At 39.7% G+C, this 17,782-nt stretch overlaps 1 protein-coding gene across 5 annotated transcripts in view; it reads right to left on the bottom strand.

The window, feature by feature from the left end:
* LOC139614228 (apoptosis-stimulating of p53 protein 1-like) overlaps positions 1 to 17,782 on the bottom strand; it is a 48,073-nt gene that overhangs the window by 26,489 nt on the left and 3,802 nt on the right. For 2 of the 5 annotated variants that reach the window (XM_071471414.1, XM_071471415.1), the window contains exons 1-4: positions 12,922 to 13,190; positions 9,113 to 9,260; positions 5,690 to 5,797; positions 2,705 to 2,760 (exon numbers count right to left, since the gene is read on the bottom strand). In XM_071471414.1, coding sequence (XP_071327515.1) covers positions 2,705 to 2,760; positions 5,690 to 5,797; positions 9,113 to 9,260; positions 12,922 to 13,038 — 429 coding nt within the window. In that variant the 5' untranslated portion in view covers positions 13,039 to 13,190. Of the gene's footprint in view, positions 1 to 1,357; positions 2,033 to 2,704; positions 2,761 to 5,689; positions 5,798 to 9,112; positions 9,261 to 12,921; positions 13,191 to 17,782 lie in introns of those variants that run through there. The other 3 variants (XM_071471419.1, XM_071471416.1, XM_071471418.1) reach the window with 3 other exon arrangements.

Below are 17,782 nucleotides of genomic sequence, written 5' to 3'. Positions count from 1 at the left end.
ACAGTCCCCGTGGTCGTTGTGAGGTTAGAGGGGAAGTTTGTAGGAGGCTGTGTTGAGCTGGGAGAAGAGCACTGTCTGCAAAAAACCAGCGTTGGGCCGTGATATTTATTTGGCAGTTATATATTTTTTTAATTAGCAGCTGACATAGTTCTGTGTCAAATTCTTCCATAATATTACACTAAACATATTCACTTATTTAAAAACTACCACCACCTCACCTGCTACCAACACCTCTGTGAGGGTGTGGTCCGAGTTCACAACATATCATTTAAACTGTAATTATGAGCAGTTGAATGTGAAAAACTGTTGACCTCAGCCTACTTGTAATTCTCTGGTGGACACAGACAATGTGTCCGATTTGGTGAAAAGAGCTACAGACATGTCCACAATTTATATTTCAGTTTAGCATGCCGGTATGCTAACATTTTCTAGTCTGCACAAAGTGCAGTAGATTAATTTGTACTCTCCTCACATTTTCAAAACTTTTTTACTTCATGCCTCACCTGATAGAAATCTGTCACTTTCAATGGAAGCAGAAAGGCGAAATAGTAAATTTCTGACAAAATCACCATACTAACTAACTTAACTAAAAGACAGTGACTGTGCTCTGATTTCGGTGGGAAAGTTTTTTTTCTGTCACACGGCACACAAATCACTGAGGTAGTAAGTCTCCTTCTCTCTTATACATGCACACCGACATCTGTCATCACTGTGGGAAGAAACGGCATCTGGTGTGTGTTTGTGTGTGTGAGTGAGTAAGTGAAAGATTTTGGATATGATTATATAGAGCCAGGAGTCACACCCTGACTTGGAGTCATGAATCCACACCCCTAAAGTGAGGCTCACACACAAACACACAATAACAATGTCGCCCCAAACACACATGGCCAAAAGCCACACCCTGCCTGCACAGTGTCCAGAGTTTACATCGCATTGATGTAAAAAGTCACTGTGCATTTTATCACACACACACAGACACACACACACTGCCAAAAGTCTCAACCTATCAGATAGAGATATCTGTTTGTTGAGCCATCACACAGTGTGAGTGTGTTGAAGTTTAAGGAGACACAAAAGTAAAGCATGCACACACACACTCACATTTCAAAGTCACCTTTACATCTGCTCCTACTTCTACTTTTTCAATTGTTCTATTATGTATGATGTGTGAGGACGGCTTAAAAGTGTATGGTGGGTAGAAAGGGTAAAGCAGACACACACACACACACACACACACACACACACACACACACACACACACACACATACACACACTTTGCTGAGCTCTACACACACACCTTCACACTAATATTGATGCACTGACACGTACATCCACATAAGAGAGAAAGAAACTCACCCCCACACTCCTGTCTCGCCTCAAACTCTTTGTTGTTGCTTTCAACCAGATGTAAAAGGTAGAGGACAAAAGAAAGACAGAGACTTCAAGACGTCTGCGAAGAAGTGAGCGAAGTGAGAGGAAGAGGACAAGAGGGAGGAGGAGGAGGAGCTGTTTGACTAACAATCCTCTTAGCCCTGTTATGTCATGGGACCAAGCTAATCCTACCTTCACTGACTGACCGCCACATGCACACACACACACACACACACACTGGCTGACTAACCAGCAGACTGACCAACACAGATACACATATACAAACATGGTTGGTGACTGGCTAACCGAGGCCTAACCAACACGTACAAAGCAAACGTCTAGCCTGAGTTAAATACAATAGCTAACGTGGATGAAAACAGCAGTTAGAGACAAATAAAAAGCTGCCAGCATGAGGTCAGCTGCTCTTTTTACTTTATGACTCGTTATTTTGCGGAGAAGATAACAGGATAAAACAAGCTAGCAAAGAAAAACAGTTAGCTAACGGTAATTAGTCATACTGTTGACAAAAAGCTAATTCTCATTTTCTCTGTTTGTCTCTCTGCCCATACATATACAATAATTATACTTGTGTGTGTGTGTTTGTGTGTTTGTGTGTGTGTGTGTGTGTTTGTTCACATGGTTTTCGCCTGTAGAAAACTATAATCATCACTGTCACTAATCCGTGGGCTAATCCCCTAGACTATACAAGCTCACAGACAGAGAGATACATGTACGCTTGCATTGTACCGTGAAAACTCACACACTCATATATTTTTATTGTTTGCATTTGTATTAACAAAGACGATAGAATTACATAAAAACATTGTTTACTGGATTGGACTTAACTGGCTCTTTGCTGAGCAGTCTCTAAACTTGTAACTTACCTTCGTGGTTCACTAAATATCCCAACAAGCAGCTCACAAATACACTGAAGAGCATGTGCAGCTTTAAGTGGGCTTGTGTATTTAAGATAATAGGTTCAACTAGTGAACACAATCCAGGTTTAAAACAAAGGGATTCTCGGGTCCAAAAATGTACATTTGTACTGTACAGTATGTACAATATTTACAGTAACTGTAAACAGTACATACATAGTGCATACTGTGTAGTTGAATCAAATCTGCAATATCTTTTCAAACTGAAGCTCTCAACAATATATGTATCTGTTGCAGTGTAAAAGGTCCTTATTTGCGCAACAGGTCCTGGTGTTGAGGTTGAGCTAATTGGAGATGCATAACACAGCATAACTGCACCTTCAGTCCGACCCAGCTCCAGTGTGTGTGTGTGTGTGTGTGTGTGGGTGTGGGTGTGTGTGTGCGTGGATGCACCTACCCTGTCATTAGCGCTCTCTTCCAAGGTCCAGCTCTGCTCCAAAGGCTGCTGACTTCCTGCATATAAATGAACAACGGGAAGAAGTCTGAGCAATCTGAGCAGAGATGCTGAAATAAGACGTTAAAATGAACCTGGGTAGGATGAGCCTTGTGCGATGGACAGAGACGGAGGGAGAGACGGAGAGAGAGACGGAGAGAGAAAGGGCCTTGGCCTTAATTAACCAGTCAGCCATGTGTGTGCCTTATCACAAAGATAAATCCACAGGGCACATCAGCTTTAGGGTTTAAAACTTGCTTTCCATTACATATAAGTCATAATCACATGACATTAAAATTTCTAACATATTGCAAATATCTTGATGCTTTTTATATATATATATATTTTTATTTTTATTTTTTTTTATTTTATTTTTTTTTTATATCAATCACACTCTAGTCTCAGTATTCTACAATGCATTCTGGTCTTGAAAGGGAAAGTTATTATGTGTCCTTGTTAGCACTGTCCTTGTTTGAATCCTGTCTTATTCCTGCTACTAAGGATGTAGAGGATGTTGTTGGCAGCTCGCCTGCTATACTGAAATACAGAGGACAAGGTGTTGCCTTATAGTAATATTGATTATGCATGAATGTTGGTTTGTTTAAAGCATCAAAAACACATAATAGAAAATGTGTCTATTTCCTTTTTGCTTTTTTTTTTTGGGTGAGATAGAAATGTCAAAGATAAACTCTGACTACACATAAAAGGTGGAATCCCTCCTTTTCTCTCATCTATATGTAGCTCTATCTCTGTCTGAGAGTGTGTAATCTATAAATAGCATCATTCCTTTTAATGCTACTAAGACCAGACAGGTTCAATCTGGGCTAATCCCAGGCAGCTCCAAGTTTCACCTCCAGTCAATAGAGCACTTACAGCTGTACTTTATATTCACTGGAGCAGATATAAGTGTATCTTACGATCAACACAGGACTTAAAGCAATGTTTACATTCAATGGACTCTTGGAGAGTTAAAGTAGTATGTTAATAATAAAGAGTCGTATATGGAGGCAGAGAGAAATACATCATCACTAGTTGATTTGATGATGCAGAGACGCAGGGTAAGCTTCTGAGAGGAAGGTGATGTCCTTGTGTGGGAGATGCAGGCAACTTCAATGAGGCCCAGGAGGAGGTAATACATTAAGGTAATGTGTTGCTCTGGTCCTTGGACAGTAATTGGCCAATTTAAGAAGCTGTTTTATGATATTAGGTGAGGAGCCAAACACAAGTTGGCAGCAAACAGGAGGGACAGTTTGGCTGATGCAGAGGGGCATCACCCAGCCAGTCACTCATCACTTTGCATGCATGTTGTGAAGTCATTCACATTCATTCACATTAAAACCCAGATGTCAGCGCTGGAAGCAGAGGGACAAAAGGGGAAAACAGGCTCTTCTATCCTCCTACAGCTAACAGATTAAAGTCTTACCCGGACCTGACCTGACCTGTGTCTGGTCAGGTCACTGATTTGATCTCACATACAGCTCCTTCAAGTAATGTCCAGATAAGTTCAAGGTTTCAGTGTATGTGTGAAAGCATTATTATTGAGCTGGAACCCATACACAATCCCCCTTCTGTTCAACGTCTTGTCCAGAGTTTGCACAAGAACATCCTGACAAACCAGTTCCCCCTCCTGCGCCTCCTCTCATTTCATTCTTTGAACTTTCTATCCAGCTCCTCAAACCTCTCTGCTCACTCTCACTCATTGATGTTTGTCCTCTAGCTGCTCCTCAGCTGCCTTCACTGCAGCCTGGAGCCTCGGCAGTCTCCATTCTCTGGCTCTACAGCGTCGGCTCTTTCTCCTCCCAACTGCCTCCTCTTTTTTCTCAATAACCATATTGAATTGAAGAACCTCTTTGTCCTCCTCATCTGTGGGTAGTGAACCCTCGAGTCTCATATTACTGCATATCACACAGTATATGAGTGGAGTAAAAAAGAATGAAATGACAGGACAGGGTTTGAAATAAGTTCCTTTAAAATTTAGTGCCCCTAGCTGCTTCCTAAACAGAGCAGTTACATGGACAGACACACACACACACAGACACAAAAACCACTCTCGATTTGTAGTATTAGGATTCTTGATCTTACAAAATCTCGCAAAGCTGCTGGCACAACAAGCTGGGCTACATCCTGTTCATTGTTGACAGAATACTTGAAAGTAATGTGGCATATATATAGTATTAATAAAGGTTTAGATACCAATACAGTAATAAAGAATCAAAACACACACATGGGAAAAAATCAATGGGCTTTATGACTCAGTCAAGTTGAAAAAACCCAGTGTTACAAGTGTTATGTTTAATTCATGATTGACCTCTCACAAACATATGATAATGATGAGATTCTAATGAATGATAATTTTGTTTTTGATGAATGGGGAGTAAAAAGGGAATACACCAGCAGGTGGTGAGGTTGTGCTCTCCCTGCCGGGGAGCAGATACAGTGTGACAGTAACAGCAGCAGCCCTGCAGCTCTACGCTTATTACACAATCATTCATCCACTTCCTTTTTACTGAACAAGTTCAAGTTTTGAGGAAAATACATACATTTAGCTGGATTGGTTTTGCATGAATGTTTAATACTGATTTCACAAATGTGTTCATTAATGCACTGAGTAATTGAAACAGATATTCTCCCAGAATATCACCTGACGTTTCTGCAGCAGACCAAACCATCCTCCTGTCCATGTCTCTGTCCTCCTCTCCTTCACGTTTGCACCATCCATGTTATGTAACCCTAATCATCTTATGTGGCTAATTACTGACTGAGCCCCTGACCGAGCCTCTAAACCTCACACACACACACTACTGTCTCTGTTTATGTGTGTTTTCCACATGTGAGTGAACGTTGCTCAATAATGAAAACATATGAAATCTGTTTGAGTCAGCAATTAGACTCATATGAGAAGTTTGGGTGGACTCAACATGTCATGTATGTGTGTTTGTTTTGCTGTACCTTGTGCCCAGGAGGGGCAGTGTCTGAGGTAGAAGCTGACCTCAGGCCTCCTGGCCCCCCACTGCTGAAGGAGGTCCAACAATAACAACTCCTGAGGGAGAACTCGCTCTGAGAAGAGACAGAGGGGGAGAAAACGTGAGATATTGCAGACTGCACCTCATTGTCATTTATCCTGAGAAACCAGGACAAGACCATTTATGAATAAGATAATTAAATGACTATTACATACATTATCGTGAAGTTTTCTGTAACAGCACATTTGTTTCATTCTTCACTCAGCTGTAAGGGTTGGCTAAATAAAATACTTCATCAGACTGAGTTCTCTCTAAAGGTTTTTGAACTCTTTATGATGGTTATAATTTTATACTTTTGTGATTCGATCTCTCTTCAGTTTATTAATCTCTTCATTCCCGCTGTCCTGCTGGAGGCTCGGTCAAATGTGACTGCATGTTGCATGTTGCGCAACCATTGTCCAAACCCAACAAAGATACCAAATGTGACATATAAAATATATCAGTTTAATGGTATCGTGCAGCCTTGAGTTTAGTTTCACTCAAAAATCAAGAATCAATCAGAAAGTGAGAAATAAGATTTTTACCATCTTAAGGGGGCTGTTTGTAAATTTTCTCTGCCGCCAAATGTAGTTTCTTGTTGGGAGCAGGTGGTAGTGATTGCTGCTTGAAAAGACTTTCAGCCACCATTGTGTTTACAAGACAAGATGTTACAATACGCCCTATGAGCAGTGCTACGTCTTCAGGATCAATTGGAGGCTACTGGCTATGTCGCAATAGCAAAACTTACAAATACTTCCTCAAAACCTGAGGTTAGAGTGGGCAAGTTAAATAATCCTAAAGTTTAAAATTTGTCTTTTAATTCTACATAACCCATGATTCAAATGTAAAATAAATGTATCCCCATAGCCAAAAAAATGACAACAAGGTTGGAAACTTGTTTTGACTCTCAATTGACCTTTCATACTAAAACTAACCCAACTTCATATAAATCTTAAATGGTGTCTGTAATGGACTGTAATGGCTGCCACTGTAAAAATGGGATTTTGCACAATTAATTATTTTTAACCTATAACTCTGCCTTTTCAGTTGTGTGTAAATATTCACACATTTATATGATTAAAGCAGAAAAACTAAAAAGAAAGAAGGTCAGCGCATGAAAGCATTTTCAAAACCCAGTAACTATATTCTCCCATCCATCCATCAAAGCTAATAATACACACACACATAGACAATGGCTTTGTGGCCTCACACATGCATCAGCTGTGAGGCCACTTGTGGCCTTGAGGCATGGCCTCTCGTCACCCAGCAAAGCTTTGAGGCAATACGATTTATACCACCATTCATTATGTGTTGCTTTACAGTGTCACCCTCTAAGAAACAGTATAGTGTTAGAGCCATTTATAGCCTGTCTGACCGCTCAGTCACACCACACTGCTACGCAAACACACTGTGTTGTTATGTGGATCACTGCTACAACAGCTATGATTGAATGAATGTAGGCCATGCTCTAATGGACACAGTAGCTCTACGTGTCTGCGCGTGATGGACTGGTCTATTCAAGTTTTACAATGACATCCAGTGTACAGGAGGCACTTAGCGCTCTTATTGATTTCACAGGCTGTAGCAGTGATATAGGTCTGCCTTTGTTTATAATTAGCTTCAAAACAAACGATCTAGGCCAGAGTCACGCTGTGATTATCCTGTCACATATAATACCGGATTATAATCATGTAAATGCTCTAATGCCCAAAAGACAGCCTGTCAATATCAATTATATGAATACTAGTCACTGGTGATACTGATACAGGTCTGGCTACAAGAAAAGGAAAAGAAGAGCTTATACTCCACATCAGTAGAAGTGCTTCAGGGATGTGGCCTAAAACCCAGAGCCCTAAAAACGCAGTTCCCTCAACCCAAAGTTTATGTTTGTTTGTTTTTGTTTTTTTTAACTGGGATTTTGGTTAGAAATCCCAAGCTCAAAACATTTCCAATTTTTATTCTACAACATAAAAACCATCAGTAAATACCCCCGTCATTTTATGTGTCTTATAAAAGGAGGTTGCTAACAAGTGGCAAAGTGAAACTACACAGGTTGTTTGGGACATTAAGTGTCATCACGCTGAACACAAAAACCAATCCGCTCACCAGTCCACATTTACAGCCTCTTTGTGTTTAGATTTGTGCTCTTGTAAACTATTACTAATTCCATAAGAGGAAAGGCTTTTGTAGAAGAAGTAAGTGCTAAATCAATCTACAAGTCTGAAGTTTAGTTGTGGTGACGTTGTGGTGTAGTTGGTGTATAGCCTAACATCAGCTTTTTACCTCTGGTAATTGTATCTATCTCTACAATAATAAAACCAGTTCATTTGTGAAGAGCACTCTGCTAAGCAATATGTGGAAGAATTGTAAACTTGTGTTTGCCACAGATCTTGTTTTTTGCAGTAATCCTAAATCCCATTATCTTGACCAGGGTTATGCTAACTTCCAGGTTAGCATACAAAAATATGTCATCCTTGGAGCACTCTATTGTCAACAGACTACAAAAAAGAGATATGTGGAAATATTTGTAGAGGATCACAAATTTCCATTTTCCATCTCTCTTCTGTTTGTGTTAAATGCCAGATTAGTATTTAAGTCTAAATTTTCTAATGATCCTATCAACAGTGTGTTGGCTACTGGCTATATAGACAGACTGATATGCTTTGTTGATGCTTCAGATGAGCTCACGTCAGACAGAAAGCTGCTGCAACAAGGTGAATTCTGAGCTTAAATTTATTCATTTAATTTGTGCATCATCTGCAGAAATGCACACTTGTATTCGCCTCTTGCTAATGTTTTTTTTGTTATTTGTTTAATAATCCAGAGTTGTCCTGGCTTTTATGATCTTTAACTTGTCTCTGTTGATGTACTAATCAAAATTGTTACATGTACAATCGTTTAAATGATTATATGCAATATGAAAGGGGTTGCTTGTAGTGATGAACACACAGAGAATCATTACCCGACCCTACAGTTTCCCTCTGATCTGAGGAGTTTTTTGTTTTGGTTTTATGACCTGTAAATTTACTGTTTCAGTAGCAAGCAGCTGTTTCCAGTGAAAAAAGACAACTAGCTGGTGAACATAGTGAAGCATTTAGCAGCCAAAAAGCCAGATAATTCCTGCACAGTTGTTTGAGATCATACTGGAGCTAAAAAGAGAGTCAGATTGGACTTGGTGGCCAAAAAATAATTTCAAATGAAAGCTAAAGTCTCTGTTTGTCTGCTGGATGTGTAAATTAGCAACTGCTTGCTAATACATTAACCATCTCAACTTTATGGCTTTTATGAAGTTCATATGTTGTGTTGACAACTTGTTCAGTATCAGTCAGTATTTTTTATTCATCAGTGATGGACTGACAGATGGACTCACCATGCCCGTTCCATACTTCAGCTAAGTGACATTCCCCCTCGCCGGCCTCTTTACAGTATTCAACCACGTCAATCACTCTGGTTGCCGGTGTAACCGGGACCTCAGTTAGCATCTGCTGGGTGTCATTGAGGTAAACTGTCAGGATCACCTGTAACCACAGAAACAAAAAAGTTAAATCCAATAAAATGTCTTACCATTTATTGACAATTATTGACATCTTACATGACTGATAACTAATTAACTTAACTAACTACTAGTTGACCAATCTTTCAACATAGTGTCACAGAAAACTACTGATAAATCTTTCAGCCCTGTTCCTGTCTCAACAATAGGAGGCAACCTGGCTGAAGAGAGATCTCATTCAGATTAAAGAGGAAATTCCAGGTGCAAAAACAAAGACAGTGAAGACAGGCTCAAATAAATCACCTCTGCACACAGCTGAAGATACATCTAGAGACAGTTACAAATACTGTGAATGCACTTAAATCCAATCAAGGGTTAAGGTAACTTGCCCTGGATGGCAACATAGTGACCTGAGCTGCATCTGGGAATTTAATCTAATTAAATTTCGAGGCCTTCAAGATATCAAGATACATCATGTGCTGATGTAATGTGATAAGAGGGCCATTGAGAACTGAGGGAAAGAGACAGACTGTTCAACGGCTACTGATAAGAGGAGCTTGTAACAAGATACAGCCATCCATCTGACTGAACAACACACTGATTGATTACAGCTTTAATTACCTATCAATAACTGATTGTATACACACAGACACACACATACAATTCCCTCTTGGCTCAGGACGAAGGTTTAACCAAATCTTTTGTTAGCTTTGTTTAGACTAACAAAGGAAAGTACAATATGATACTGCCATTTTGATCACTGTATAGCTTTGGTTTATTATCGTTTTCTCATTATTAACATATTTGGAAAAGCAATATATGATTCTGAAGCATAAACTGGGGAGTAATGAAATCATTTTGTTACCAAATCCTCCAAATTCTGCTGCCAAAAGATTAAAATAGCAATCAGAAAGAGGACATCCTGTGTTATCACCAGTGATGTCATTGGCAATGTCACTGGTGATGTCATGTCAGATAGCCAGTCAGCAGTTGAAAGATAAATTTAGGGTAATCTGGGATAGGAACACACACACACACACACACACACACAGATACAGATACACTTTTAATCTCAATGTTTCTTTCTCTCTCTCATACACACTCGTACACACACACACACACATTAAATTGCACATATATACTATACATAATATACTATTACACTAATCCACAATATTCTATACACCTGTCCCAGATCATGTGCAACAATCTCTAGTTGCATGCAGACAGACCGAGCAGGGACACACTCTCTAAAGCTTGGATTAGACACACAACATGCACACACACACACACACACACACACACACACATCTAAACCCTAAAACCCTGCAAACACAGTAGGAGTTTTACTGGTCCACAAATCGTTTAAAGTAAGCTAATCATGGCCACACAAGGGCTGTAATGTTTCTGTTTCACATGGTCAGAAACATGATCATTTGTTACACTAAAGGACCGTTGGCAGAGATGAAAAGACATTTTATATAATCAAATCATTCAGAGTGGTTTTCTCATTTGAGCCAGATACCCATAAAATACTCCTAATTCCCTAAAAACACCATCCAAAATATTCTCTATAATTGCAGCACAGACACACTCTGCATGGTTGAGAACTTGATGGAGTGTGTGGTGGCTGTGTAGCTATGGTTGTAATGGCTGGCACCATCATGGAGGTCCACTGCAGCAACTATGAGAAAATAAGTAACAAATGGCAGGTATGTAGGTTTATTCAGTAAAAGTCATTTGTCACTTCCAAATGCAGGTCACTGTGACACACTGTGACTCTTTGTAGGCGTCTGTCTTGGAGAAAAGTAGCACCATTGATTTTAAGAGACCAACAATCTGTGTTAATCTTCTACCAACCAGCCGTGTTAAACACACTGATTACAGACAAAACAAACTGTTTTTGCACATCTTTGGTAGCATCCAGCATTAAAGTCTGGAATTCTTAAAAGACCTAACTACATTACGGGATTAGCATGACAGCTGAATACCAACATCAAAGTCCAAAACAAAAAATCCTTTCTGTTTTCATATGTCCTTATCCTCCACTTGCACATTGTCCTCAGAGAATCCTTTACATTGCCTGTCTGCACTGACGCGTGTATAGCATTTTAATGTATAGTTTGCCTGCAACTGCACCTACATATTTTTCTTCTATCTCTCATTTATCCTTTCTTTATATTATATGTATTAGCATAATCTTTATGGCACAGCCTTACTAAGAATGCCACAGTGTATTTCACTTCACATATCACTTGTGTATGTGACAAATAAATCCTTTAAATCCTCTGAGAATACCAACGTTTTACTCGTGCTTTTATTCTGAAAAGAATACAGGATTACACGTTTTTGTACATAGACATTTGGTGCTGAAGGTCACAGTTTAATGAGGGCGATTGATCTATATTATATATACACAAAGCAAAGACTCAAACTTGAGGAAGCCGGACACCCATTTAACAGCAGCACCATCATGTAGCGTTTCACGCCTGCTCTTACCTTTAACACTGCAGCTGTGATGCTTTGTGCAAATCTCTGCAGCCATTAAAGGGGTTAAGCACAGACTGCCTGATACCAATAAGATAATGGATACAGTTATGGTACACCCCTGCTAAGACGCTATCTAAACACAAAATGAATCAGCTGTAGATACTGTGAATTATCTGTTATCTTGCAGGTAGCATGAAGAAAATATGTGTTCAGGAATCCAATCTGCTGTTTGCACCCACTGTTTACCTCAAACACAGCCTCTACAAGACAGGTTATATTACTTGAAATCCCTCTATGAATAGACCAGACTATATAGGTCAAGAGTAGAACACCAAACCTAATCCTGTGGCAAAATCATTATGATATACTGTAGTTTGATGGCTACTGTAAATTCTACTATTACCCGCAAACAGGTTGCTATTACGTCTGTAGAACTAAGTATGATAAGATTGAACTTTTCCACGTCTCTATATCTTTGTAATGCTTCTTGAAAACATATTGTGAAACATATGGTGTAAAAGCACTGTTGGTCTAATTGTGAATTATAGAAAAGTTGAGAATTTAAGATGCATTTAAAGTAAACAAATAAAAAATAAAGTCAGTAAATAGACACCGTACATGAGTCTGATCAATGTAAACTCAAACCTAATAAATTCACAGCCATGACAACTTTATTCTGTCTGTCAGTAAACAGGACACACACACACACACACACACACACACACACAGAGGCAGATTGAGTTGTGGTGCTGAATGGAGTGACTCTAGCTATTTTAGGCATGAGAGAGGGAGAAGGAGATAGTCAGATAGTCAGAATGGAGAAAGTGAGACTACAGTGACAAACAGCTCAGTCTCCTCTGCTGCAGAAAACACATCAGAGCTCACTTTATTAGTTACTCCAGGGCATTTCAACATGTTTTATGGCAGAGTGGCACAGCGGTTGCTGCACATCCTCTGAGCCTGAGTAAAGTGCAGTTAACTCCCCCAATCTGGGCTTTCCTAACATGCAGGGCCTGTCATTGTTATTTTGTGTCAGTAAAAGTATTTTACCTCACAACACTAATGCAAGTACCAGTATTTTAGTGAAACACACATTTCACGCGTCCTTTCCTTTGATTTACAGCTCAGCTGTGTAACACTGACTCATTGTAAAGAATGTGCACAGATAATCGATTTAATATCTGTCTGTCACTCACCGATGGTTTGGTTTTCCTGCTTCTGAGCTTCTTCCTCGGTCTCCTGCATTTACTCAGTTTGAGGTTTTTAGACAGAAACACCAGGCGCTCCAACACCCGCCCAAAGAAACGCCTCATTGGAAAACCATCGAGCAAAAACACACGCAGCCGTGTGCGTGTGTGCGCGTGTGTGCATGTGTGTATTTGACAAAAAGGAGAGACAGATAATTAGAGAGAGTGGTGTCTTTGCAGGTGGGAGTGTGTTTGAAATGTGTGAATGTCAGAGTGCGTGTGTGTGTGTGTGTGTCAGGACAGGAAGTACAAATATAAGAGTGTGTGTCAGTGAGGGGGGAGAGTGAGGGAGGGGGGGGGGGAGTCGACTTTCAGTAAATATGAGGAGAGGGAGACAGAGGGTGAGGAGGAGAGGCTGATGGGAAATATGACAGAGAATCTGGACACTTTTTATGCCTGTTAGTGGGAGGAGAGCATGAGACTGAGCTGATATTGGTTTTTATGAGCAGTGTGATATGGTCCATTTAACACCCCCCACCTCTGGTATGATGGAAGTGCTTCTGTTTTTATTGAGTACACTGAATATAGTTCATACACTGACATCAGATTTTTTATTCCTTATATTTTAGGATCTTCACATTTGATCGGGTCTATTTCTGTTATTTGTTTACTATGTTCATGTTCAAATGTAGATATCACCATACATTTCTAATTGGAGGTTTAATTACACTTACAGCTATCCTATATTAATTTCATATAAACAAATTCTACAATATTCAAAAAATCCTGACCAAAGATTTGACACTTAGTGAATAATCTACAACACACCATCACATATGTGGTATGAGACAGACTGACTGATTAGTTTTAGCATGTGACAACTAAATTGTTTAGTCTTAATAGGGACACAAGGGTTGGGAATTAGAAATGGATCAACTCTCTGTGCAACACATGAGTTTCATTTTAAATTGCATCATCTCTATTAAATAAAACAAAACAAAAACAAAAAGGTCCCTGGTGTTCCTATGCCAACTTTATTCATATATTTTCACTTATTCACAATATTTCATCATTTATTAATTCATCATATATTTGTCACTGTATGGTCCACTGTTTACTTTTCCTGTACATATCTTTTCTATATTTCTCTGAACCCAGTACTAATTGTTGATTTAATAAACTATCATATCCTAATTTATACTCTAATAATCTTTGCTGTTCACTGTAACTAGATACCTCTGAAAAGACAGACACTAGACAAGACTTCTCAAAACCCAACAATGTCTCTTTAAACTCTATTTCCAGACGCTAAATCTAACCATTTGCAACTCGCTGAATAACAGATGCCAACTTCTGTTAAGGTCTTCAGTTAATCAGTGGCTTGATTAGTTCAGGGCAGGCATGTGACAACTGAACTGTCCAGCCTTTTAAAAAAGTCCCAGACGCTTTGATGCCAAACCTTTTTTTTAGCCTTGAGTCCAGCAGAGCTGGAGCCGGCCAGGTCAGCTAGGGTCAAGAGTGACCTTCACTTACAAAATCATTAAAGCTACTATACTGAAACACATTAAGGCACATTGTTTATTTGTACTTTTAGTGCTGCTTACAAACTAATACTTTATGAGTCTTAATAGTAAAAGATTGATAAACAATTACAGGAGCAAGAAAAAGCCTTAACACCGCTCTGAATGACAGACATATGAGGGCCCACCAGCAATGACACAGTCTAGACCTGAAGAATGTCCCTAAAAGTAATCCTGAAAACATGAATTACTTCTTTATATACTAAATCTCAGCACAACATAAATACATCTGCACTGGTTGAACAGTGGTGTGGACCGAAGCTGTCCAGAAGCAGCAGTGGTGCCGCTGGACGGCACAGATTAGAGAGGCCACACTGATATACTGCAGCATGACTGCACTGTTACACACACACAAACACACACACACACACAGAAAGGACACAGAAGGTACACTGGCAGAGTCTCTCTCTATCTCACACACACACACACACACAAGGTCACATGTTGGGTGCATGTGCTCAAACACACACACACACACACACACGCACACACAGCTCTATTGCACCCATTGGGTTTGACAGAAAATCAGTAGACAGTGCAGAGGACGGAGAAGACAGACGTGTTATAACATTGTTATAAATTACAATCTATCACCTGTGAACTTAACAACGAAATATATCCATTAACAAAAAGAAACAACGGTGTCTGTCCTTTCTGTGTGTTTTACCCTGTGCTCTGCCTCTTGACCTCTTTGTCACTCCAGCTCTCTCTCTCTCTCTCTCTCTCTCTCTCACACACACACACACACACAACAGCAACAACAAATCTTCAGTCATAGATTAGTTGTCGCATGGATCTGACCTTTGCAGCTGCTGCCTGGAGACTATCATAAGTTGAAGGACGTCATAATGTTTCAGCAACACTTGAATTCAAGTGGTGAATTCAAGGCAAAAAAAGAGATAGATAAATAAACAAATAAATAACACACTATCAATCGTCATCAAGAATTTTGGGCATCATCAGAAGTTTTAGGGTGACATTTATCGTTAGATTAATAATAAAACAGTCATTTTATTAGTTTTAAGGGGAGGAGGAATTTCTGTGACTACTCAGAAGGAATGAAAATGTACTACCTTGCAAGCATATCTGTGTGTGGTGTATGTGTGGTGTGTGTCTTTAGTGTGTGTGGTGTGTGTCTCTGCAGGACCTGGAATTCTTTTTAACAAAATGTTCTCCCAAGTTCTTCAAAGGGACAGTACTGTACTTCCACCCACTAGACAATGCAACCACATAACAGAGATTCATGCACGTACACACACATTCATGCACATACACATGCACACAAACTTAAAACAGTGAGGCCAGTGCATAAAAAGAAAAAAAATGATGACTGTCCATAATTTTGAACACTTGTTTCTGTCAACAGAGAGCTCTGTGTGTGTGTGTGTGTGTGTGTGTGCGTCACTTCGGCACACTCAGAGGGGTGAAGAAGTCACATGGGTCTGTCACCCTGCTCACCAGCTGCCCACTGAAGGGACACATATATACAAGATTTTCCTAAGCAAAACCAATCATGTTTTAATTTCAGAGCTAAGTGGAGCTAATTCTGCAAATAATTATAATATAACAGGTCCAGAAGGGGGTAATGTCACCCTGTGCAGCGTTTAGAGCAGTTAGCATGACTGAATAATATTAAAATTAAAGGAAAAGTTTGACATTTTTTGGAGAGCAGCTCCTCTCTGGCAAAGAGTTTGATGAGAAGATCCATAGCACTCTCATGTCTTTACACTGAGCATGAAGCTGCCACCGCTGGCTAATTACCTTAGCTTAGCATAAAGACTGGTAACAAAGGGAAACCGTTGATTACATTTTGTTTAATTGCCCACCAGCACCTATCAAGCTCACTACTTAACATGTTATATTGTGTTGACGGTGGTTATGTGCCAGAATGTTTACAAGCAAGTAGCAGTAACTTCCTGGAGTCTGAGCTGGTTCCCTGACATTCCTACACATTACCTGTGACATTCACTTTTACACTTGTTGTACAGACAGATGAGCTAAAACATGTTCATTAGTGAGCTTCAGAGGTGCTGGTAGGAGGGTTTGTTAGGTTTGGACAGAGCCAGGCTAATTGTTTCCCCGTTTCCAGAGCTAACAGGCTGCAAGTTGTAGCCTCATATTTAACATTCACACTTTTCACTTTTTTTAATTTTCTTATGAAACTATCTAAGTGCATTTCTCAAAATGTCAAACTATTGCTTAATATCAAAATGATGATGACTCTTTCTCTACCTGCTAAAATGTTACAGGGTCATAATTACAGCGTGTGACTTTACTGTGTGACAGTTACAGTGAAATGCAGTGATTGCAGGGGTGTGTGTGTGTGTGTGTGTTGTATAACCAAATTGAATATTAGTAGCTGGGATGGTGTAACTGTCATTTTTGTGAATGTGAATTATGTAACATAGATGATTAAATGGTGTTTAGGCTACTTTAGCTTTGTTGTATGTCATTTAGAATGATGATGGACTGTGCTGGGATATGGAGGCATTCTGAGTTTATACCTGCTCCACCAACCGCTCAAGGAGAGAGGTCTGGTTTTCAGTCTGTGCCATCTGTGAAACTGGTGTTATGTCTGGCCAGTGTGTTTTTACCTCTAAATCCAGCCCATCGAACTGGCCTTAACTCTTACATGACCTCTGGAAGATGATTTCAGAGCATCTGGTGAAAACAGCCACATCATTTAAACTGAATTCCTGCCACGTTTCAAACAGTGGTTTGCTCACTAGTTAATGATGAACTGTCGGAGGGAAGAGCAGTTAGTGTGGGTGCAGTTAGTGGAGAGCGCTGCCATTTAAATACCACACATGAAGACATCCTGCTGTAGGAAGCACATCGACCAAAATTAGGAAAGTATTACACACTGAGGAGAAAATAGCCATGCCATCCAGTCTCTCCAGCGAGGCAGCTTCAAGTAACAGCTGCTAATAAACAGGAGGGATTTACATGCTTAAATATGGAGTCAGATATGTAGTAGCACTCACTGAAGATAGACTGATGATAAGTCTGAGTCTATATGACATTACATTCACACTTTAGGAACAGGGCTGATGCTTTTGTTTAGAGCGAGGTACAATGAATGAGCTTTAATCTCACTCTGAACTAAATGAGCCTCTTAAATGATCATAATAACAGATAATATGATACTGAACACTATCTTGTGGGTAACAGCACGGCTCTGGTAACACAACACTAGAGGTAAGCTCTGACAAAGCAAATGAATACAATATGAGGAGTGAAAGAGATTAGTTTTTTTAATGGAAAAGCAGAAGTTTTCATTTAATTTGAAG

Source organism: Trachinotus anak, unplaced genomic scaffold (genome assembly GCF_046630095.1).
Source record: "Trachinotus anak isolate AG129_WGS33_773 ecotype Australia unplaced genomic scaffold, CSIRO_AGI_Tana_v1 ptg000033l, whole genome shotgun sequence".
In the NCBI taxonomy this organism is placed as follows: Eukaryota; Metazoa; Chordata; class Actinopteri; order Carangiformes; family Carangidae; genus Trachinotus; species Trachinotus anak.
This window is presented reverse-complemented; position numbering and strand designations above follow the sequence as displayed.